Raw genomic sequence first — 24,770 nt, 5'->3', positions numbered from 1 at the left:
AAATATCTTATCAAAATTCTTTCGTTATTTTTATTATTACCATAAATGTATGTCATACATAGGATCTTAAGTGAGTGTTCATTTCATATGAGATTTTGTGAAAAGAAGTTTTTATTTGTGTGAGCCTTGGCGTGCAAAAATTAAAATTGTGAGATGAGATTCATAAATACAATATTATGTGACTCTTTCATATGTACATATGTAGGATAGAACTATTCCACCCGAGGGTACAGAATTTTGGGTCAGAACCGAGGCTTGCCGAGGTTTCTGACCCAAAATTCTGTACCCGAGGGTGGAATAGTTCTATCCTACATAATTTACATATGAAAGAGTTATTTTCTCACATTGCTTGTCGAGTTACTTGCACGAAAGGTGAGGCAGCCATTTTGTAACAAAATCTTAACTTCTTAAATAATTGATCGATTTTGAAAATAAGAACGCCATTCGAAAGAGCTCATCAAAGTTTGGTTTATATTAATAAATATAAACAAGAAATCTTAGGTAAAACGGTTTGAAATGCAAATTAAACAAATGAAATGGTAAATAAATCCGGCAAATCAATCGAAATAGAAGAAAAATGACGTCAACTTTGGCTGATATGACGTCATTTGATTGTTCGGCAATTGTGACGTCACAGCTATGTAAGATAGATTTATCTTACATAGCTGTCTTTCATGGGACAACTCTATCTTACATGGCTAGCTATGTGAGAAAGAGGATCTGTTACGTGTTTCCATTCATATTAGATTTTTGATAGGAGTTTAGAATTTTTCATTTCTCTGCGATTCGATTTATCATATGACTAATATTTGCTAAGGTATTTTTCTGCTTGGAAATTTTTGTCAGATAATCAATCAATCGATCAGTTGAGATAAGGACCATATCACTAGAAATCAAAAGTCGGTCAAGTACCAATGCGCCGTAAAAACTAGTGCGAAAAATAATCGGTTTATTTAGAGTTTTAATGTAGTTTGATCACGTACTTCGTCATCAAGCCTTTACATGTAAATGATTTATACTTTAAGTGATGAATTAACTGCAAGGAAAATTTTTGAAATCAATCAATTTTGTAGCGCATGGGCGATGTTTTATATTGTGACGGTACCGTGACGTCACAGATTGACGTTGTGCGCGAAAACACATTTCCCAACAGTCATTCACGGTTGTCATGCAGGACTAACGGACACCGTTTTTTTACCGCTTTTAACTTTTACTGTTTAATTAGGGATATTTGAAAGATGTTTTCATTGTTTATCGTATTCAAATCGACACGAGAAGGTGAGAATTGATAATTATTTCACGCACTGTTTTCGCAGTAAGAAGTCGTAATTAAAGAAAATCGTTTCCCATGCGTAGAAATACGTACGTGAATCATTCATCAAAATTGACCAATCACAATGCATGTGAGCTATATTGCACGTGTGTAATAAATACAATATATGAAATGGATTTATTAAATCGGAAAACACGGAAATCATATGATAAAATTCCATATGAAATGAATTCAAGTTTAAGATACTACATGCTATAGATATAGACTTTTTTTCGAAATGCAATACATCATTTTTGATATTTTTATCTTTGAGTAAAATTAGAAGCTCAACCTTTTCAATGATGGTAATGGTATTAAGTACGTAACTTTTTAACTGAAGAAAAATACTAAATTGTCTGCTCCTTTTTTGTTATTTCGTTCTGGAGTTTCCAGAGCTTTGCAGACAATCTTCAAATTGCGCGCTGGCGCATTATGAGATGATTGTCTGCAAAGTTCTGGCATCTACATATAGATCATAGATGCCATAGGAAGATAGTTTAATGTTAGAGCCTCTGAATTAACATTGTTTAAGCTAGACCAGGAAAATCGTTTATCAGCGCCAATTTAATTGACAAGATGGAACAGCCATTTTGACGGTGATCAGTTGACGTCACCACGTCAACATTAGTGACGTCTGAATGGTCAAGTTTTGGGTGTCAGTTTTACCGTCTTATACTTCACTTTGCCTTGTTAAGTTTATATAATAGAAGTGACAAGCAAATGTTAATAGAATGAACGTTTGGTTACAAAATGTCAACTCGTTTATAAATCGAAATCCTCTACACCCCAGCGTATATACTATACACATATATTGTGTACGTGTAGCGAGGCGTGTATTATGTCATGCTATTTATAGACTGAAAGGAGTTCTCTGAAAATCGTCTGCACACTGACATTTAGATAACACTATCAGGGAAGATACGAAAAGACAAGTCGTTACAAGTGTGTCCTATCTTCAACGAATGTGTGTGTAGCCAGCATGTAACCCATTAACACATGACCAATGGTAAGTGTATATCTGATTATTTTAATGTTGTTTTTTTCTTTTATGATTGAAGTGTTTAATTATATCTTAGTACGTAATGGGACATTATATAGGTAAATACTGAGTATAAGGTGTATCTATTTGAATGTAGAATCAAAAACAAATTGCAATACATTATCAGATTTGCAGCAGAATTTATTTTGATATTATTTCAATTCCATAAGGTATAAAAGGTTATTATATGAACATTTTAAATATTTGAATAACTTCCTTGTTTACTAAGTAGACATAAAGACAAACGTTATATTCAGCAGGTCATATACACCTGTAGTTTTACCCTCTTTAATGAATTCCACAATTATATCTAATAATACAAAACAAGTAAATTTGGATTGATTAATATTCAATTATTGAATTTATAAGGGAAAAAAGTGCAAAATGCATATAATCAGAATATTGTACTTTCCTTTTTGCAAATTGTATTGTTGACATAGCTAAAACGAAAGTAGCAAGGGACATAACTCAATCATATAAACTGTAAAGCGATAACAAAACTGAGACGGCTTCTGTAAAAGCTTCCTTTTCAGGAGTTATTCTCATAAATATATAACTACGTGCGACATTTCATCGTAATATAATTATTTAAATTATTTATTTTTCAGGTGGTATACATATTATGAGATGTAACTAAATGCGGCAAGCGGAGAAATGGCTAGGTATGCCGGAGGTCTTTGATGAAACGTTTCCACGTTGAGTTGACTATTATGACTATAAGTATTTAGAACAATACATTGATAATAATTAATCCGGAATGTAATGTAACACTTAATTATCAAAATGAAATATGCTTCAATAAAAAATCAATTCGTGTATGTATGGTTTGCAATTTATAATTATCTTTATCTGAGCAGCATGTGACAAAAATGAGTTTCAAAGTAACACATAGTGAAGGAAGCGAAAACGACGGCATTAATGAATACAGTCTTCATTAATTACGATGTGGTATTTTTTCTTGTCTATTCATCTTTTTCTATCCCTTAAGCTATCTACAACAAGATGCAAATATTCAAAACCCAAACACTAATGGTGGGCGGGGCGACAATACAGCAGTGGATGCTTCTAATGATGATGGCACTTCCAACGTAACAGATGGCACTGCTGGAGGAAATTATGCTGTAAATGAATACTGCCCTCCAAACATGATGTAAGTTTTAGAAATGCAAATATACTGCTTGAAATACAGCTGAATCAATAATTGCATTAAAATATGTTGAATATTTGCGAATGGTTTATTTTATTAATAGTAAATGGAAATAAGGATTAAATGATAATTGTCTATTTAACAACAAATGGCATAAAATACTCTTTACCCGGTATGACTTATTTCATTACTCTCACTCTTTGAAAAATTTGAAAATGTATACCGACTCAAAGACTGCCTTATATAGGTCTAAATCTCCGAGCATATAGGTAAAGAACGAGTGATTGGATGTTACGCGATTTATCCAATTATTTTTTCAACTGCGGCTCAAGCATATATCAAGTGAATCAGTTGATTATTTTTCTTAACATCATTTTTGTGAATATGCTGAAATATCATTAAACAATCAATGAGATATTATTTCTCAATGTTAATCTGAATCGAAAAACATAATTTCCACTAGAATATCATTATGAATAGGACCTTATTGAAGTTATAGGTATTGATGCTCACGAAAAGAACCTTTGTTTAACAGTTGTAAACGTGAGTTGTCGATATATTTTTAGGCATTGCTGTGACAGAGGTAAACCAAGGTCTGAAAAAGAATTGGCGTGTGTCTTCGTCATGAAAGAGGATGGCCACGGTTCAGTTGACGTTCCTGGGTAATATATTTTCCCTTCTGTAAATCGACAAAAAACGTGATACTAATACTAGATAACTAAGGTTAATGTTGACTGAATCTAAATTTAATTAAAAAGCGAACAATTAAGTTACGATTAATATTCGTTGAGATTTGTGGAAGAAATAGCCGTTAAAATAATTAATAGAATTGGTATTCTTTGAAAAAACATTATTTTCGAAACCAACTCAAAGACTGCCTTGTATAGATCTAAAGCTTCGAGTACATTGTTATTCTTTAATTTCAATCATAGATTTACATATATCTATACCATGTATACAAAGGTTAATTGACACAATCGACCGAATCTACTGCGTTATGTTTTCACAAAAAAAATCACAGTTATTTTATCGATACGGATATAAAATGCGTTGTGAATCAGCACCAATTATCTTTAGTAAGTGATGAAAATTGTACTCGAGTATCGCTATGGATAAGTTGGAGAAATAATGTTTTCAATCTCATTTAACAAATATGTCTTTTCACTTTATGATAAATGGGAAAAATTATGTTGTTACAGGATCACTCCAAAAGACGTTTATGTAAGGACATCAAATGAATTATAATTAAATTTCAAACGTAGACGTGTTTGTGTATAAACTCAACCCCAACACATAATATCTATTTCGATTTCGGAAAAATTCAAAATGAGATGTTCGACTTACTAGCATACGTACATATGCGTATGAAATAAATACAAACCTTTGTCTTAGAAAGTTTATTTACTTAGATGTGCTATTTGTAATAGAAGAGAGCTTCGTCGAAATAGTGTAAAAAACATTTCTGTTTTCAGACCATATTCGACTCATATTCAGGAAAGCACAGAATCATTGAGATTTGTTTTTTCTATTTTTGTCAGCGCAAAATAACCGCAAGCAAGAAATATTTTAAACTTTAAACACGGCAATAGATATATATGTAACTTCAGTCACGGATAACTGCGCACTGTCAATAGAAACAAAACACGTACCAATGTAAATGAGTTCACAACGTTACCTTGAGACCACCTATTGACCCTTACTCTATACAGTCAGAATACCTTGCACGATGATACACAAGTGCAGCAATGCCATGTTGGAGCAGCAAATCATCAACAATATGTCTTAGCTTGTTCTTAGTCATGACCTTAATACCGTTGAACATCTCTGGAAGGGAATTAGAAATATAATTCAGTGACAGACAGTACAAACTGTCGAATACAGCTCTGCTTAAAGGATTTGTGCAGTCAAAAATGATAATTTCAGTTTATGCTGGAAATGGCTTTATTAGCACGTGTAGAAACCTCTCCCTGCTGCGTGCGACCGGAATAACATGTAAGCCGTCGATATCGAGGTCCAAAATTCTGGCCGCCCGATTAAGCATATTTTCTAGCTCTAAACCGTGTGACGTCACAATAGTCCGTGGCTTATAGCTGTACTATGACTGGTGTGCTATCACTTACATCGACGGTCACAGGAAAAGCCGATCAACGATTTTTTATGATTACATTTGAGTGAAGTTAATCGTACAATACCTTTGGCTCGAATGTAAATAACTAAAAGAGTGAAATTCGATGTTTCAAATTCTCTAATTTATGCTTAAATACAAAATGTAGCACGTATCTTCGTGTAATTATGAAAAAAAAATCCACACAGAAATAAAAGTTTCGGATTTTTTGTCGAAGAGTTCAGCAACAAATAAGCTTTAATTAGATAATATTTTCCTGTAGGCCTAGTCTGTATCTTTGATACATTGTGAATTACAAAGTTTGTGACTGTAAAATGAAATTTTACTAACAATTTAAGAAATCCTTGATTAAAGTATTGACGTACGTACACACCGTTGATTGATCATTACAAACAGTGTGTTGTGTGTTGCTAACCGAATAAATTGAGATACATTTATTACAATACCGTAATACGTTTCAACATGTGGTAGAAAGAATTTATTTTTGATATTATAAAAGATCTAAATATTGAGATATTATGCAAAACAATCTATTTTTTTAGACCGTGCGGTCGCTTTCAATTTTTAATCGGTATACGAGTAGATACTCCGATATAGATATATAATTAGCCATGCCTTTTGTTTGATGGTTATGTAATACCTGGACCAGGATGTTGTTTACCTGTACACAACGCCATTCACTCATCTGTAATAACCTGGCCGCGGGCAATTTGCTATTCGATGGACTATATCGGATGTTTGCTATTGTCTTACTGTCAATCAGGTTATAGGACATCCGTTAATTGGCTTGTGATTTGAATTACGGAAACCCCGTACATCTATGTTCTAGGTTTTTAAATGTCACCTCCATTTTTAAAATGAAGATGTAAAAGCAAATGGAAATAAAATTTCCCTGATCATACCTAGGAATATATATTACATATATCGTACACAGGTAAACCAATAATAGAAGTTTACTTATTCAGAAACAAAAATGGTTCTAAGAACTATTTCAACTAAAGATTTAACCTTAAAAAATATTCCAGTCTAGTACTGTAATTACGGATACGTGGCATATACATTTATGTAGCTATCGCCCGTAATTTCTAAGGTATTAGTAAAATTCTAAGCATGTATTTTCACCGTTTCGATTCTACATGTATATTCATACAATAAGGGTCACAGCATTACCACACTAAATATACTTATTTAAATATCACTAAGTATATTCATATATCACACTATTTAAATCTCGGTATGTTATACAAAAGGATCGACAATGAATATACTATTTTAAGGACTTAGTATAATTTTGAAAGGATTAATTTAAATCTACACTTATACTGTAATTTAGAAACATATATCAGAAATATCATTGGTGTATTTCTGCTTTTTAGAAAACGTTATGGATAAAGTTTCAAAGGCAACAATATAGATATACATATTATTTTCGGTATAAGTTCGGTACTGTTACTCCAATATCACATAACTGACAACCATCCATATGATACAATCTTGCATTAGATGCTTATGGAATGTTGATATTTTTTACGATTAATTTGCTGGATTTGCGGTATATTGCTCAGTGTATTAATAAAAATGATTGAATTGATCATCGTGGCTGTGCGTTGACCATACACATGCTTTTACAATTCATTTGCTCAAAGTCGGTTTTTGATATGACAAATAATCCTTTATCTTTTTTTTTACTATTTCGAATGTATTTCCAGGGTTTTTCAATATCTATGCGGATATCTCCTTGGACTCGAGACTATCGCACGTCATTTACAGCAAAGGAATTTCCAAAGGTATTTTCATTTATTTATGATGTATGGCATTTCCATGTTATATTTAGCATCCAATTGTATTTGAAGAAATTTTGTAGACAATTAAATATTTTTATCGATTATCGTATATTTAGTATCAGAAATCAGAAATCTTCAGAATGTAAATATTCTCTTCTTTCTGATTTCCTTTTCTCGTGTGAAGTAATGTCTTTTGGGATACGGACGAAAAATGGATAGGAAGTATGGTAATAACGAGTGATTATGCAAGTGATGCAGAAGTCTATCGGCTTGGAATATCTTTGAGCAAATATCCAGAAACTATGAAGGAAGTAACAACAATTGGAGCAGCGAACGGTTGGCATTCGTATGTATTTCAATATAAAGTAAATAGTGTTTCTAACACAGTTTGCCGTAATTTTCAAGGCGCACTGTCTTGATAACGATGTTCCTTGCGAATGTCGACTATGCGACAATGCACCAAGCGATAGTGACATTGCACCAAACCAAATGTCGCTCTTTGCATGGCGAAGTCGTCAACATGGCCGAAATCAGCTACAATAAAAAATTATAAAATATCCGCCTTATATATCACTGGTAAGATTTTCTCATCATATGTATTACAAAAGTATTACCTGTATTTTCCCTGAAAGTAATAAAAGTGTGAAATCGTGCACAATAGCTACTTGTCTATTGATAACAAACATTAAAGCCTCACGAATAGTTAATATTGACGTTTTATTGCAGGGTATATGTGCAGTGTTTAAGTGCGTGCTGCAAACAGGAAAATACGATAGCTGACGAAATAAATCAGTTACGAAACTATCCTACCCAGGACCATCATCGTCTTTGCCAAGGCAAAAGCACAACGTAATGCTTAGGAAAACTTCAAACTAGCAAGCTAGTGATATAGTGCAGTAAAATCTATATGTGCAGTTTACATAAGGAAACAATTATGTCTATGATGAATTTCTAGCAGTAGTTCAATGAAAAATGGATCAAAATGGTCGAAATCAATTCGAAGCAATGTCTTACTAAATGATCAAATTAGTGATGCTAATGAGATGGTGTGATATATTCAAATTGACATTCATAAATGCTTTCAAATGTAATGTAAAACGGATGCAAGAATAACAATAGCTACAATAGCTATTTTTTTCGGCTTTACGAAGAAACTTATCTTAACGAAGCGAATGCTATTACTGATAAAAAGCCATTGTCTAAATGCTGAAACAAAAAAAAACGTTTGCTCAACTTTCAGAGAAGTCATATATTGGATAGAAAGATGGAAATTGCTGACTGCGATCAAAAGAATACTAGTAAGAGAAAGTGAAAATTTATCAAGGTACATAATTGATTGTCTACTAACTCAGGGGGGTGAGTGAGGGCGGATTAGAGTAACTGCAGTTATCCAGATCCAACATGACGGAGAAAATGTTAGTTAATCATACAACCTGTTTACAGTATAATATTCCATTCTACTTTCAGTTTCCCGTTTAATTTATGTTAAACTGGATGGGCTATGTCAGACTATGAACTCCAATCTAGTCACGGGTATGAATATTTAACGTTTCCGCCGTGTCACAGACAAATACATTTTGAAAAATATCATCGAATACTTTTCATTTGTTCGCTTTTTTCAACCTTTTTGTGTTGACCTATAATCAGAAACTAATGCTATGGATGTTCCGTTTATTAAACTTGGAGACGTCAACTCTAGCGCAAGCATAAAATTCAAAAGATAAGCGTGTATAATTTTTGAATTTGAATGATCGTAACGGTAATAAGTAAATAAACTTTTACTAGATTGGACATACAATTGATATGAAGCCTATTAGGAAAAATGATAATTAGAATGGCGCTCTTTTCTTCTCATATATATTGTACCAAAAAACAGATGATTTAAATATAAGATGTATAATTCACAGTGTATATATGATTTATCACAACGGAATTCCTGCTATTTGCAATATTTCTTTTGTTGCGGTATAACATCCAAAGACGTTGGTTAGTTGTTAAAATAAGAATTTATTAAATCACTTTTCTATGAGTCGGAAGGCGATTTCCGGAGTGTCCGAAAATCGACCCGTAGAGACCGAGCTCTAGATCCTAACTAATTTACAAAATATAAGACATGGACTTAAATGTACAATTGACACAATGGGTGACACCTGGGATTATATGACGATTATGGCTAGTCGGTACGCGGATAGGTGAGATAATTAGTTTATCTATTGTCTGAGTCGTAGGTTGTCATAGTACTAGTAAGACCAGTTTGGATAATTAACTTCAAAGGGTAGATGAGTTATAAAAACACAATGAATAAATTACGATTAACCATATGTTATATACATGGAGTAATTAACTGAAAAAGACGTGAATAGATACATGTGCAAAATGTAGCTTTAAAATATCATGTCACAAGAAGAAAATAAAGTTACGAAAGTTTGTGGAATATGCATAAAAATGAAATCAATGTAAACTGGAATTTCATATATGTAATCATTACTCATGTCACGATTAAGAATGACAATATACATGTAATCATGGAAAAATAGACATTTTCAGTTATCGTAACTATACGCTATTTTGCATGCTTGATTACAGCGTCAGGGGTGGATCTCTGTCCACATATCTTTCGCTTCAAATTTTCTAATATTTTACAAGAAACGATCTACGACGGTTATACCAGACAAATACTCGTCTATTCCATAAATAGGCAATACGATTAACTGGCGTTATTGCATAGCCGCCATGTTTGATCTGGGTAAACTGTATGTACACAATCGGGCCGTGGAAATGCATGGCGCCACTTTTTTATGCATTATGCATGAGCGTGACCTCAGTTACAAACTCATTGAGTAACCGAAGTGAAAAGTTATGCTCCTTTCGGGACACCTCGTCATTTAACTTTGGCGTAGCCCACACACCCGGTAAAAATACATGCATAATGCAGGAGAGAATGGCACCTTAATTTCCACGGCCCTATTGAGGATATTTTGGGGTCATTTATGTTGGAATGGGGCTGCTATCGTCTTATTGACGGTCAATTTGGTAGGATAGTTTTGAACGGAACATTGTTGCTGTAACTGTTCCCGTAGAGTTATCCACCCTTTAAGTGTATAGTATAATGTAGAATATGATTTTTACTGATTCTTTACTTAGACACCTAAAAAGTCTAAAAAATTCTATGAACATTCTGTTGGGGCCATATTAATATAAACTGTTACTGATTCTCATATCCCTGCCGGTTTAGATAGAGAAAAAAAAATCTATTTTTACTATAATATTTCGCCGGCCAAAGAGTAGCTATGTATACAGAATTATGGTTTTCTACATTAATGCAGATGGAAATGGTGTATTCATACAGGTAATCGGCGAGCGTTTATTGTAACAAGACAGTGATTTAATAGAGAGAGGTGCTATTGCTCAACGTCTAAACTACTTGCTTAGTTTCTGTATATATGACATAAATTAATGTCTTTTTTGATAATAAGCATAAATTGGAAAAAAAAACCAGATTAACAGAAATCAATTGAATGCTCTAATAAGACTTTTTTCTTTTTCTTTCAGAACCGAGTATCCATGTTTGATAGAGTATTCCTCGGTCGAACGTAACTATGGTTCTCCAGAAAAACTGCAAATCGAGAGTGATATTGATTTGCCAAAGAGATGGAGACATACGGGTGAAGTGTCTTCAGAATGGACCAGACAGTAAGCCTAATACAGCATCCAAGTATCTCCCTATGCATTACTAACGATTTCACGAAATAATATTGTTTTTGTATTAATTGTTGTCAAAAGAACACATTGAATTTCACCGATAAGTACACAGGGATAGAGACAATATATATCTCTATCGAATTGGAAATATTAAATATCAAAGAAACAAAATTTAACAAAGCATGACAATGTATTGACTCGTGCCTTATCCGGGTATTGGAAATAGTTATATATATAATTTAGCAGATATAATTTTATTAAGATTATATAACTATATAGATACTTCCTGATTAATTAATTCATACTTTTTTTTATCTTGTTTCAGATTTTTTGCCGAAGTGATAATACAATGCAGAGAGCTGAATGAAAATATCAGGGACTATATAAATCGAATGGAAGTTATCAGAAAAGAGTAAGTTATTTTCATCGTTTTCGATAAAAATTTTCTATGAAAATAATAATTATTTTTATTAAAGTCACTTTTTTTTTATAAGACACCCCCTAACACCCTAATTGATTCATTAAACATATCTATCATATACAAGATATGTAATTAGATGCTGTAAATGTTCAACACTTAGACTAATTTCCTTTATATCTTCTTACTCAATGGGCTTAATTATTGTGAACATATCATTCTTGTTATTCGTGATAAAACAATAAAATAACACACACACACACACACACACACAAAAAAAGCACAATTATAAGTTATTGTTCAAATTATTGACAACAATAGCGTTATACATATGTGCAGCATATTTTTGATTGAGTTCTCGTTTACTTCATGAAATTATAATGGTTTTGGAGTTTACGATATACATATTTTATGAATTAAATTCAATTTTAGTTGCCTATATGGAACAAATTTTGAACAGAAATTGCAATTTGTATTTCAGATTTTTAGTGCATTTGAAACTAAATATTTTGATAAATTAATCATTGGTATATATTTTCATGGTGTAAATGTAACTTATACTGATATGATTTGTCTTCAAATATAATTTGCAGAAATTACGCCACACTATGTGTTAGAGTACACGCATTGAATGCAATTCTACAGAAACTTAATGACCTCAAGGACAATATCACCAGGTAAGAAACTATATGCGATTTTGTCCTTAAAAATAATACTTTTCCTGAAACGAAAAATGCTGAAACATTATCGTATTGGAATTTTGCATTACTTTTAAAGCATTAAGTATCCATCTAAGTTTCATATATCAATTTTCCCGGTGGTCATAGTCACGTGCTCGTAAAAATTAATAATAATACCCCCACGTTTATAGCCATTTTAACATGATTATCTATTCTAAGCCTTGTGTGTGAATTTGTAAAATATAATCAAGCGTCACTTTGTTTGTGAAAAAGACTTTATTACTTCGGTATGATATTAATCATTTTATAATATGATACCTTGTGCTCACATTTAGGTCACCAGAGTCGAAGTCTCAAGAAATCTATTCTAATTGCCTTTTGTCCGTCGTTGTCCGTCGTGCGTTATCCGTCGTCCCAATGGCGTCGTATGTCCGTAAACAATATACATTTTCGATTTCTTCTTCAAAACTGCTGAAGCAATTTCAATGAAATTTTATATAGGGAAAACACATTATGAGCATTTTTTGCTCAATTTGCGTAGGAAATGAGTCAAACTGTATCATTATCAGTAGCCTGAGATAACATATTATATCATATCAATATTGGTCCTGGCCGACACCCAGGGGTAGAGGGGCGGAGCCGAAAGTGTTCAAATAGGCTAAAACTTCAAAACTCTTCTTATAAAATCCTGGAAATTGTATAGGGTTCAAAATGACAAGCATTGAAAAAATCTTCTTCTGAGTTCACAGGTTTGATGGAAAAAACTGTTCATAGATTAAAACGTCGCATTGATAAAATCACTGACCGACTTCAAGGGCCAGTATATAGTGTTTTATTGTCTTTGTTTCATTATATATCCGAACGCAGGTGACCGTTTAGGCCCATGGGCCCGTTGTAAAATATTTTTGTGAGTTTTTTTTATGAATGCAGTTTGTTACCGTTTTATATCTCAGAGAGAACTGAAGAAATCTTTCTCAAATTTCATATGCAGTATGTAGTCAAAGTTTAAAAAGTTTAAAAAAAAAACAGAGAAAATATCCTTTCCATTGTCAGACGCACATGTATACACGTCGTATGTCAATCGCCTATGCTAGTGCGTTTTTTCACTGTTCTTACCTAATCCCCAACCTCTTTAATGTATTATTCATGTATAACAGAACTCAATTTACATTCATAAAAAAGACTGAAAAAAATACTTCCATTTATCAATCACTCGACATATCTCACTTTCTTATCAGTGGACGCCAGGCACTGGAATCAGTTTGTACAGAAGAGGAGATATGGTACAACCAATTGGACTACGCATACGTTGATGTATATGAAAGAAATGATGGCAAAAAAGAAGTAAAAGAGTCATCTATGTTGATTTGGGAAAGCACTGAAATAGAAGAAAGGAGAAAGTACGATTGTTTTTCATAATAGTCTTTGAGTATTACAAGTTTGTCACAATCACCTGATATTAAGATAGTATAAAAAATTGTTTTCTGATTATCATCTTCTATTTGTTTGATATATTGTATGATAATCAGTTAAATTAACTTTATGAATACAAGAAGTAAATACAACTTTTAAGAAAACATAATAAATGTTTTCTTACTATCAGCTAGACATCAATCTTGTTTTTAAATATTAATCATTGCGATTTCTGTTTTAATATCCTGAATGAATACACCGATTTATGTTTGCTTTTATTATGTACATGATTTATGTTTGCTTTTATTATGTACAGAGTATTATCATTTGCTCAATTTACTTACCTACACCTATTATGTATATTAGTATTACATGTATTTTGTATTTTTTCAAGGCTATCTATAAACGCTTTTGAATTATGTGGCAAAAATCATCAGCAGTATGGCGACCTTGTAAATGATTTCAGAACGGCACGAGAATCAAAACATAGGTAAGGTGGTAAACGATACCTACATTGTAGCAACAAACAGAATGTGACAAATATTCAATCTAGTTCTAAACATTGTATGTTTAGTGGTTTTCTTCATTTCATCACTACCTCAATGCTTTTTCTTATACTAAATGGTCGTGTAATAAGCGTGTTTGATTATGTCAATAGATAATTAGATTAATTTCAAACTTTTTCCTTAAAGTTTAATCAATACCATCACATTTTTTCAGTGGCATCAAAACACATGTTTCGGAGCTGGAAGGTCGTGTCGTTGACATTCAAAAGTGAGTTTTTTATGCTGTCAGACTATTTCAGAAATAAATTAAAAAGCCATGCCTCAAAATGCACACGATATCTAATTGCCTATAGAAACTATGATATACAGAAAGAACTAAAATTTTGCAAGTTTCGTTTTTGCAATACGAGAAGCCAAAAAGTATATGTTATGCATTCTTTTTTTCTTCAAAATATAGTCCATTTGTTTGCTTATACCCTTATAACTCTGCTATGATATAATACTCATGTTCACAGAAGGGTCTGTCTTCATTTGATAAATTTGCTTAAAATCGATCTCGAAATGGAGATAATGTGTTGTAATATTTTTAAAAAATAGAATAAGACAAGTATCAGCTTTGTTAATAACAGCGTATATCACAAAGTAACAGGGAAATCGTATATCATAATAAGAGCGCAGCTGTTCGCGGCCAAAATATCATATAGATTTTTCTTTCTTAGTTCGTCAATATAAAGTATCGATGGATTTTTATTATATCTGACAAAAGAGACACAAGTAAGTAAGTACACGCAGTATTAAAATATAAAGTACATATCATATATCATTTAACTAAAAGATGTACTGTGCAACTACAATGGTAATTCATGTACTACGTGATACGGATAATATCCTATAACGTGTGTGCGGTGCGAGTATCTGCAATGGTGATGTGACGTAACTCTTTGTAATTCTCCCGTAAACAATAACGTTAGCGTGGGATATCATCTTTTAGCGCCATTTCATCACCAATAGATCCTTAGTCCACCGTAAACCTTATGAGGTATCATATGCCACGTAAATTAGTTCAATTGTCGGTTGCCTGGCTGTGATATTATCTCAAGGCAAGCGAAAGTCACTTTAAGGGTTGTCGCTCGTAAAGATGTTTTTGGATGTCTTCAAGATCAGAGTTATTAATTGTATTTAATCTATAATTTGACAAATATCAAACACTAATTGTAACACGTATCTTCTTTTAGATATTTTCTTTATAGTATTTTTCATTGATTAATGCCCATGCTATGTAATTATATGTCATTTCTTTAACATTTCTAACATTTCAGTTTTGTATACGAGTTTAAGTTGATAAGCAAATATAAAGTGTATTTAGTTTACATTGATTGAGAAAGAAGTCATATAACTTACGTGAATCACTCTCTATGGTCTGGATGTAAGCGTGCAAGGGGACTTACTGTGGGAGGAAACCGGAGTGATCGGATAAAACCCGCGTGATTGGGCAGGTGACCCCTATCGATTATACGTCTGTGCCGTGGATCGAACCAAGGCAGGCTAGATAAATGATTAGCGGCTTAACCAATACACCGCCCAATCACCCAAGTTGATAAGTATAACTAAACCTATCTCCTTAGAGAACTGAAATGACTGCAGAGTACTGTGCAAAATTGGTACATTAGCTGAGAACTGTCATTCGTGCATAAACGCGGAAGTTAACACTCTACATGCGTATGCAACATAACATCACGAACGCCCATACTTACAAATTCATATGATATCCCGTTAAGCGAAACAAGAATATTTTACTGCAGCGATTGTGTTGCTGTTTTGTGAACGTGCCCGTAAAAATACATTGACGTGTTACGTTCGATACCATGAGTATACTCGCGCTTCAAAACTAAGGGCTATATCTAATCCTTTGTTCCTTGAATCAAAGATAGCGAAAACAAGAAATCATTTTACAGGAATAAAATTGAACAGATGTTTATGCCGATACGCTCACTTGACATTCTTAAAACGGGCCTGGAATTTGATATGCACGATACTATTGATCACATGGCTTTCTCACGATACAATCCGTACACTAAAAACTCTTGTACACTATAATCAAACGGTCACTTCCAATTATGTCTGTAGATATTCTTAAATCTTACAAAATGAGTATGAAACATGTATAAAGATATTAGAGCACTATATACTAGTTGGTACTAGTTGATTTTATAATAGTTGTTCATTGATTTGATAAAGATCAAATAAACATCTTCATAATAAACGCTAAACTGCAGAACGTGAACGACCAAAGACCAAATACTACTCTTATTGTAGAATATTACATAATGTAATGGTTACTTTTATTTAAAGCAAAATGATTGAAATGAAGAAAGAATTTGAAGAAACAGAAAAGAGATGGTATCAAAAAGATTTTCAAACACAGCAGTATGTATTGTAATCTCGTTAATGTACAAGTGTACTCTACGAACTAACATGTGTTGGTAAGATTAAAATCATTATAATAAAACTTGAAAGGAAAACGATCAATGGTGTTGCATAAAACTACTTATTTAACACATTGTATAATATAATTGTAGTCGGCATTTTGTGCAATTCCCAGCGACACCGACTACCTAGCATCCATTATGTGTCTGATAATAAAAGACACATAAAAAAAATTCAATAAAAGTATTCGAAGTAGTTCAAACAGGCATTATTTTGAGCGTCCAAGTATCTAAGCAGTGATTCAGAATTATCTCTGTAAGTTATATGTGCGTATATGAATTATCGAATTAGTTATTTAACAAATAAAACCAAAGACAAAATATTTTAGAACAAATGCTGACTTAACGGACCAATTGGAAATAGCAGAGGGCAAATTGGCAAGAAGAGCATCACACTGGAGTGATTATATTAAAACAATAAACGAAAAGCATAGTAGAGAGATGGAACGTCAAAGAGCTCAGACAAGAGAACAAATAGAAGGCTTGAAAATGGAGAAAGACAATCTGCTGACCAGGTATTATTGACCTAATTTAAATACTTAATTACAAATCCAAAATGCATATGGTATACAATTGAATACTGTAAATCAGCTTTCTTTTGCATACAAATAATTTTCGCAAATTTTGCGATCCACAATTTCACGATCTAAGTAACACGCGAAAGTTTATCTCCACTGATAATTACCTTACAGAAATAATTCAATTATCAAAATCCAAATGCTCTTTTCGTAAATCCATTTGAAATTTGAAACACTTTGGAATCCACAAATTAATCCATTTATTACAGATTAAGCAAAATAGCCGGAACTAAACTTGTACACGGAAATCCCGCCATCACAGACCTGAGTGACACCAACCGACCGACAAAGTTATCAGAGAAGTACTCGGAGCTGTACGATAACGAATGGACAGATGCTTTAGAGGAACTGATGGATGCCACTAATCTACAAGGCGAAGATGTTGTTTATACAAAAACCCTTCTTAGTATTCTTGAAGTAAGTACAATACATTTTGAAATGGAAGTGATTTTATCGTTCAACTATTGCTTTGATTTTAATACTAAATAAATGTTGATTTATTTCTTTTTATTAATTTCAACAAATTTGATTTCAAAAATGTATTTGAAAAAGGATTGAACAATAGGCATAGCCTACAAGTTAGTATCTTGTACGTACAAGATATTATCTTGTACGTACAAGTTAGTATCTTGTACGTACAACTTAGTATCTTGTACGTACAACTTAGTATCTTGTACGTACAAGATAGTATCTTGTACGTACAAGTTACTATCTTGTACGTACAAGATAGTATAATGTTGAAACTCTCGGTATTAAAGGCTGTGGCTGATTTACTGTCACCATGGTATCGCATGAAGCTATACGTATATTACGTACCCTTTGTATAAGCCAAAGGGAAAAAAGAATACCTTGCGACATGTTGTGGAGTTGTAATGCTGTGATAAGTTTCCGAACATATAGATGTAAATGTTTATAACAGAGTATTAACTATGATCATCATTTTGACAATAATTGATGTGTGTATATATGTCTAATAAACACAAAAACATATATGAAATAATTTGTTTTGCTTTTGTTGTCTGTGCAATCAGTAAATCATTCGAATTAGGGCATAATGCCTAAAATTGTTTTCGGAGGCACTTAATTATTTTCAATACTACTATTCTGAAGTGAAATAAATGCTCAAACTTTTCCAATAATGGCACAAGTGTGAAGTATTTAACTTTTATTACTGAAGAAAATTACGAATTTGTTTGCCCCTCTTTTTAATAGATAAAACTTATCATTCATCGGAGATGTATCATATCCATTTTATCACTAAATGTATCTTGTTATAAAACAAGCGACTATACAGTTTCCTCGGAAGGAACTATACAGTGTCAGTTTCAAAATAATGCAAGTGACTATACAGTTTCAACTCATAATCCGGCAATTTCATATTACGATTGTGAAAAAGATATTGTCCTCATTAATATATATCTATATTTTTAATATTGTCAAATAAGTTTATAAACCTGTGATCGTACTTGAAGCAATGCAAATTAGACCGACTATCTTTAATTACGAAAAATATCAGGCGGATGACTCAATTCTGCGGTGATGAACAGCAGTTCAACTCAACTTGTATGTACAAAATACTAAGTTGTACGTACAAGATACTATCTTGTACGTACAAGATACTATAAGTTGTACGTACAAGATAGTAACTTGTACGTACAAGATAGTATACTTGTACGTACAAGATACTATCTTGTACGTACAAGATACTAAGTTGTACGTACAAGATACTATGTTGTACGTACAAGATACTATCTTGTACGTACAAGATACTATCTTGTACGTACAAGATACTATCTTGTACGTACAAGATACTATCTTGTACGTACAAGATGCTAAGTTGTACGTACAAGATACTAACTTGTACGTACAAGATACTAACTTGTACGTACAAGATACTAAGTTGTACGTACAAGATACTATCTTGTACGTACAAGATACTAAGTTGTACGTACAAGATACTATCTTGTACGTACAAGATACTAACTTGTACGTACAAGATACTAACTTGTACGTACAAGATAAATTAAATTATATAGTGGCCCTAATACGCCGCCGTACATAGCCTATATGAGTTCTCTCCCTAAGTAGCAACTAGTATATAGCAAAATACATAAGATATGCAGTGTTGTTTGTAATATATAACAGTCTAAACATATTATAATCATCAGATATAAAATTTGAATGTGGAAATTTGTACATTGTAGTAACAGATCTTTTTTAAGATGTTTAATTGCCAAAACCTGTATGAATATAGATACATAGATATATATGTAGAAGATAATTGCCAGGTTTCAAAAGGTTATTTGTACTGAATCCAGTATTCAATGAAAGGTTTGCCTTCGCCCATAGGATATCGAATGTCCATATCGGCTAACTAGCCATCGGTCACCCATCTATGAGTTTTGGGGCCAGTCATGGATACTGGATTCTGTATTTAAAGTAACATTGTTAAGGGAAGTAAGCAAGTTTTGCTGTATTTATAAATTCACTTTAAAAGATTTTTCAAAAATACATATAGGTTAAGCTACATTTAACTGTTATATAATTATAGTGTTAGAAAATATAGGACATAATTATAATATAATGACTGAATTAATCCAACTCCACAAAATTCACTCTTACGTTTATGACTAATACATATCTTAGTTATCACCTAAACAACACTGCATAGTATTTATTATCATTAATACATAAAACATAAATATATAAAATATGCGTTTATTTCTATTTTCTTTCACACCTTCTCTTTTCGTCCGCTTTCGATTACAACAAACCCTTGTTACGACATTGCAGTGTATTTGACAAATATGGAAAATATCAGATATATTTGACATCCAAGAAATTTAAGACACTTTTTGTGTTTAGCGTATATGTAGAGAATACATGGTTAATATCTTACAATACAAGGTATATCTTGGTGCGAGACTTAGGAAAGCCGATATGACGAGGCTTTGCCGAGTCATCTCGACTTTCCGTGTCGAGCACCAAAATAAAACTTGTATTGTAATATACTAACAGTGTATTCTGTTTATCCTGCAACCATTATGACATTCAAAGCGAAAGTAAATTAGCGGTTATTTACTTGGTTTTGTTCGAAGCGAGACGCGTCTTTGATGCGTAGGAAAAGATTCATTCACTAAACCAAATGAGAGTTTACTCCTTTTTACTTCCGCAGGAAATATATAAACGCATTCGCAAACAGTACCAGTGATTCTATTCAGTGTGTAACATCACTGAAACAATATGAAAATACTCAAAAACAATAAACACCCATTAAAGAATTACTTTACAATACATACCTTTGTCATGAGCCAAGAAAAAGACAACACCGCCATCCAAGATTTTCGATATCGTAAAAATGACGTCATCCTGGTGAATGTGACTTCACCTTTTAGCGGTACTAAATGACATTTCTTCACCAAAAGGTTAAATTTCGGGGTCAAATTTGAAAATGTTCTGTCAGATGTGGAACAAATTCACGTGATCATATTGACGGATAAAGCACAAGTTTATCCGGCTGTAGTTATCCGCCAGTATGTTGAGGCAGTTGCAGGATAAATTGATATAAATGGGATGTTTGGTTTAGTTGAAATCCATGTCTTTCACCATCATGCATGAACTTTGAAAAAAAAAATCAAACAAATCTAAACATCTGTCGTGAAAAAAGATGAATGATGGAAGCAAGCATTCATTATGGCCAGATAGTTATGTTTCAGTTCATCTTGCACATAATTGTGCACAGGAACATTGAGTAATGTTTTTTTACTTAAAAGCAGTGCATCTACAATGTAGTGATATAGGTTTTCTTTGTTTAACATGTGTCCTAATGTCCTATTCAACAGCCTAATTGATAAGGGGGAAAAGCGAGTAACACAACGCTCTGCACATGATCATATACAATCATATCTTTTTTTTTTTATTTTTCATAGGAGGCATTTCGATTCTGCTGCGACACTGAGTCCAGATACGTGAAGATGAGTATACAGTCACTGACATCTCTGCCAGGTCCTGACCTAAATAGTTTAGAGCAAGAACAAGTATGTTTATCCATTACACCAGTGAAATAGATCGGTGACATTAAAAACTTGAAAATCACAAGAAAATGTATGGCAATATTTTGACTTTTGATTGACGACGAAGATCCCTTAAGTATTAGAGCTCTACACTTATGTAAGACATAGTTTTCTTTTTCCAAAATTCAGAATGTATCTGGCATGCGCCTATTGGAATCTAAATTAGGAAGTACCGGAAATTATTTTTATATTTTGGTGTGACTCGATTTTTGTTTTGCCATATCCTGATACATAGAAGTATGACAACTTGAAAAAATCGGATCGATGAAACTTTGGCCACTGAATAAATTGCAGGATATGGGATAGCATAGGATATATTAATTCGTCAGTGTTTGGTTTGAAGACATTGTTTTAAGAAATTAAAGCTGACAATGCAAGTTAAAAAATATACATTAGAGATTAAAAAAAATAATGAAGTATTTTTCAAAATATTTTTCTGAGACAGACCCTTGCGTTTCTAAGGACGGGCAGACGCCATTTTGTTTTAACTCTGCTTGGATACAATACGCCTACCGACCCTTATATAAAGCGCGTGAATTGACACACGTGCGCTCATTCATGTACATATACACCTTAGGACCGTTTACGTTAATTCGGAACAACCGCTTCGACCGTTGGTTAAAGTCATTATTTCAAATATAAATCCTGTCGGACCTGCGGTTTTTGATACAGGCCTGTGAGGGCTTTGTCAAGGCTCGTCTGAAAACAACATAAAATCACCAGGTCCATCTTTAATTAATAAACGAACAACTAGGTCCAACCAGTCAAACCGTATAATCGAAAACGGCTCAAGCTGTTGTCCACTGTGTATCACCTACTAATACATAAGTAAATCCCTTACCTGTAAATATGTGTAGGGCTTGATTAGCAAGCAATCATGTCAAATCCTCTAAGCTGTCATTGAGATGTTTCACAAATTGAACTTCCACACAAATAGAAATCCTTATAATAATCCGTCCATATATATCCATGTATACTATCGTACCCGATGTACTCGACAGGCCAAGTGCACGTGACCACCTGTCCCGAACAAGTGACGCTTCCGTATATGAAATAGTTATACCGAAGGCACACACGTGTACATGTGCGTGTAATATCTAATATATATTGAACTGTTTTATAAGCTCGCATATGTCATATTTTGGGATCTAGCTGACAATTTTGCTTCAATGAAACCTTGTCAAGTGAGTGCAGTGTTTATTTTTAGTTTGACAATGTTATCTGTTATTAGAATTTCCGAGTTTGTTTACGTTATAAACAAAATGGTCTCGCACGTGGAAAGAAGGCATTCGTTCATTCATTACTTTTTTATTCAACTGTATAAATCTATATGTGGTTCTTACAAACTTTATTTGAGAAAACATTGAACATACTAACCATTTTATTCTTATGGCACGGCCAACGTTTACATTTAAATACGTCTTGGGTATATAGTACAGCAGATCTAGATCCGGTCATGTGTTAGTTGTTACACCTTGAACAGCAAGCGTTCGACTGATTGCACGCGTGTGTGGTTCACGCGCTTTATATAGGGGTCGGTACCCGGTGTTGTATCCAAGCAGGGTTAAAACAAAATGGCAACTGCGTGTCCTTAGAAACGCAAGGGGTTGACTCAGAAACGAATTTTGAAAAAAATGTTGGAAAAAAACCATTATTATTTTTTTTTATCTCAAATGTTTACTTTTTAACTTGCATTGTCAGCTTTAAGAATTGAATTTCTTGAGTCAACTCTCGCGTGGCACTGTATCTACTTATAGAGAAGCACTATCAGGTGAATTCAATTCTTCATTGATCTCCACCAAATTGCATATATCTTTTTTAGGAATCACACCAACTAGAATTCGTTTGAGTTTCATGATTTCCATGTGAAGTTGGAGTTCGCAATAACTAATTTAAAGAAAACCTATTTTCTGGATTCAAGTGGCTTCATTCCATCGTTGTTGTTTACCTTTGCAGCTATAAAGAATATGTGGCTAGTTTGGGTTTTATTATTGTCAAGGCAAGATCCGTGTAATATCATCCGTATGAGACTTGTACGGCTTAATCACTAACAATAATGTTTGTTTCGACTTCATTATTTAGGTTGTCTCTACAGTCAGGCCCACCCTGTCAGAGGAGCAGAATCAGCAGCTCGATGAACTGAGGAAAGCGTGCATGACAATGCTGATTCCAGCTGTTGAAAGTGTTAGTATAGTATAATACCTTTTTAGTGAATGTTATTGCTCGTGTTATTCAAGAAACTGATCTATAATGTGTCAAAATGAAGACGAAGTAATATGATATAGTTAAATACTTACGTGATGATAATGATTAATGTGTAATAATTAGATCAGGTATGGTAATTAGAACAAGAAATGACAAATGATCGGTAATTACTATCTGTCATTTTGTTTTTTTATTACTGTAGAGATTTCTAACAAGGATGGAGGAAACATTTGAAAATGTATTCAAAGGGGTTGGTGGAGAGATTGAAAACGACCAATCGCCTGATGACAATGAAAACCCATCAGCTAAAACTAAGAATACTGGAACAAGCGAAGATCAATTGGGTGATGCCAGGACAGAACATGCAGGAGAAGCAAGTACCTTTAAGACTAACGATGACGAAACAGAACAAAGGGGATATGATGCTGATAATGGGGACCAGAAAGTTACCTCACATGACGGAAAATCTACCCGATCCCCTGAAAAGAAAATTTCGTTTGCGCAGACGTGCGACCAACCACCATCTCCAAACATGAATATGGATGATCAAACTGAAGACAAAAGTCACAGCAAATTTACTCTTGGTTCATCTGATATGTTAAAAACAGATAAATTACCAGTGGATAAAAGGCAGGAGTCCAGAGGAGCTCGTGGTGAGGTCCGAATTTCCTCGCTAAGGTTTACTTCAAAATTCGCCAAAACCTGCGTCAACCTGTGTTGGTACATGAGGATACAAAACCCGCCAATGCACATCGATACTGAAATCAAAGAAGGCGACCAAATAAACAAAGATTTTTACAAAAATTACACACAAAAGGGAGAACGTGTTGGCTTTTTAGTGTGGCCTGCATTGTTTCTTCACAAAGGTGGCCCATTGTTGTGCAAAGGTATTGTACAGCCTTTGCATGAAAAGTAAATCATACCTTGTGATGGCGATAATATCAATGATGAATTTGTGAATTTTATGCACAGTTATACATTTCATCCATTGGAAAGATACTACTATAAGTTCAAATGTAAATAATTAATTTTTCTTTGTTTTCCATACCAAATCTGGCTTTCTGATCGGCCAATATTTTTTTGCATACCACTATGGAAAAAAATCCGAGAATGGCGCGAAACCCCGACGTTATCGTGACGTTACAATAGAGACATTGACGTTGCGTATTGATTCGGAAAAAATAAATCCCTTGAAAAACCACTATAATGTTACATTTAAAAGTACTTCATTTTATCAAATAGAGTAAAAAAAATTAGTTATAAGTATTGATGTCACTGTTTTTTAATTTTATCGGGTTATGA

General features: G+C 33.2%; 2 protein-coding genes across 3 annotated transcripts in view; both read left to right on the top strand.

Annotated features, from left to right (window-relative positions):
- LOC138328574 (uncharacterized) overlaps positions 1–24,770 on the top strand; it is a 95,904-nt gene that overhangs the window by 22,782 nt on the left and 48,352 nt on the right. The gene's annotated exons all lie outside the window — the stretch shown is intronic.
- On the top strand, positions 2,126–24,770 carry LOC138328576 (uncharacterized). Of its 2 annotated transcripts, XM_069275450.1 has the most exons (20): positions 2,128–2,318; positions 2,960–3,013; positions 3,340–3,501; positions 4,065–4,160; positions 7,333–7,410; positions 7,592–7,753; positions 8,134–8,256; positions 8,648–8,731; positions 10,960–11,100; positions 11,435–11,521; positions 12,121–12,204; positions 13,446–13,607; positions 14,015–14,110; positions 14,341–14,394; positions 16,479–16,553; positions 16,942–17,127; positions 17,400–17,607; positions 21,120–21,227; positions 23,346–23,447; positions 23,671–24,769. In XM_069275450.1, the coding sequence occupies exons 2-20, from the start codon at positions 3,006–3,008 to the stop codon at positions 24,382–24,384; spliced, it is 2,730 nt and encodes a 909-aa protein (XP_069131551.1). In that variant the 5' UTR covers positions 2,128–2,318; positions 2,960–3,005; the 3' UTR covers positions 24,385–24,769. The 2 variants fall into 2 exon arrangements, with proteins under 2 accessions (XP_069131552.1, XP_069131551.1); XM_069275451.1 differs by lacking the exon at positions 16,479–16,553 and having other exon boundaries at positions 2,126–2,318; positions 23,671–24,770.

This window comes from Argopecten irradians, chromosome 7, assembly GCF_041381155.1.
Source record: "Argopecten irradians isolate NY chromosome 7, Ai_NY, whole genome shotgun sequence".
In the NCBI taxonomy this organism is placed as follows: domain Eukaryota; kingdom Metazoa; phylum Mollusca; class Bivalvia; order Pectinida; family Pectinidae; genus Argopecten; species Argopecten irradians.
Note: the sequence above shows the minus strand (reverse complement) of the source record. Positions and strands in the feature narration are given on the sequence as shown.

Excerpts from the sequence above, each read along its gene's own strand:
- LOC138328576 (XM_069275450.1), top strand. Across the intron at positions 12,205-13,445 it reads CTCAAGGACAATATCACCAG|TGGACGCCAGGCACTGGAAT; the intron begins GTAAGAAACTAT and ends CTTTCTTATCAG. Across the intron at positions 14,395-16,478 it reads CGTGTCGTTGACATTCAAAA|CAAAATGATTGAAATGAAGA; the intron begins GTGAGTTTTTTA and ends TTTTATTTAAAG.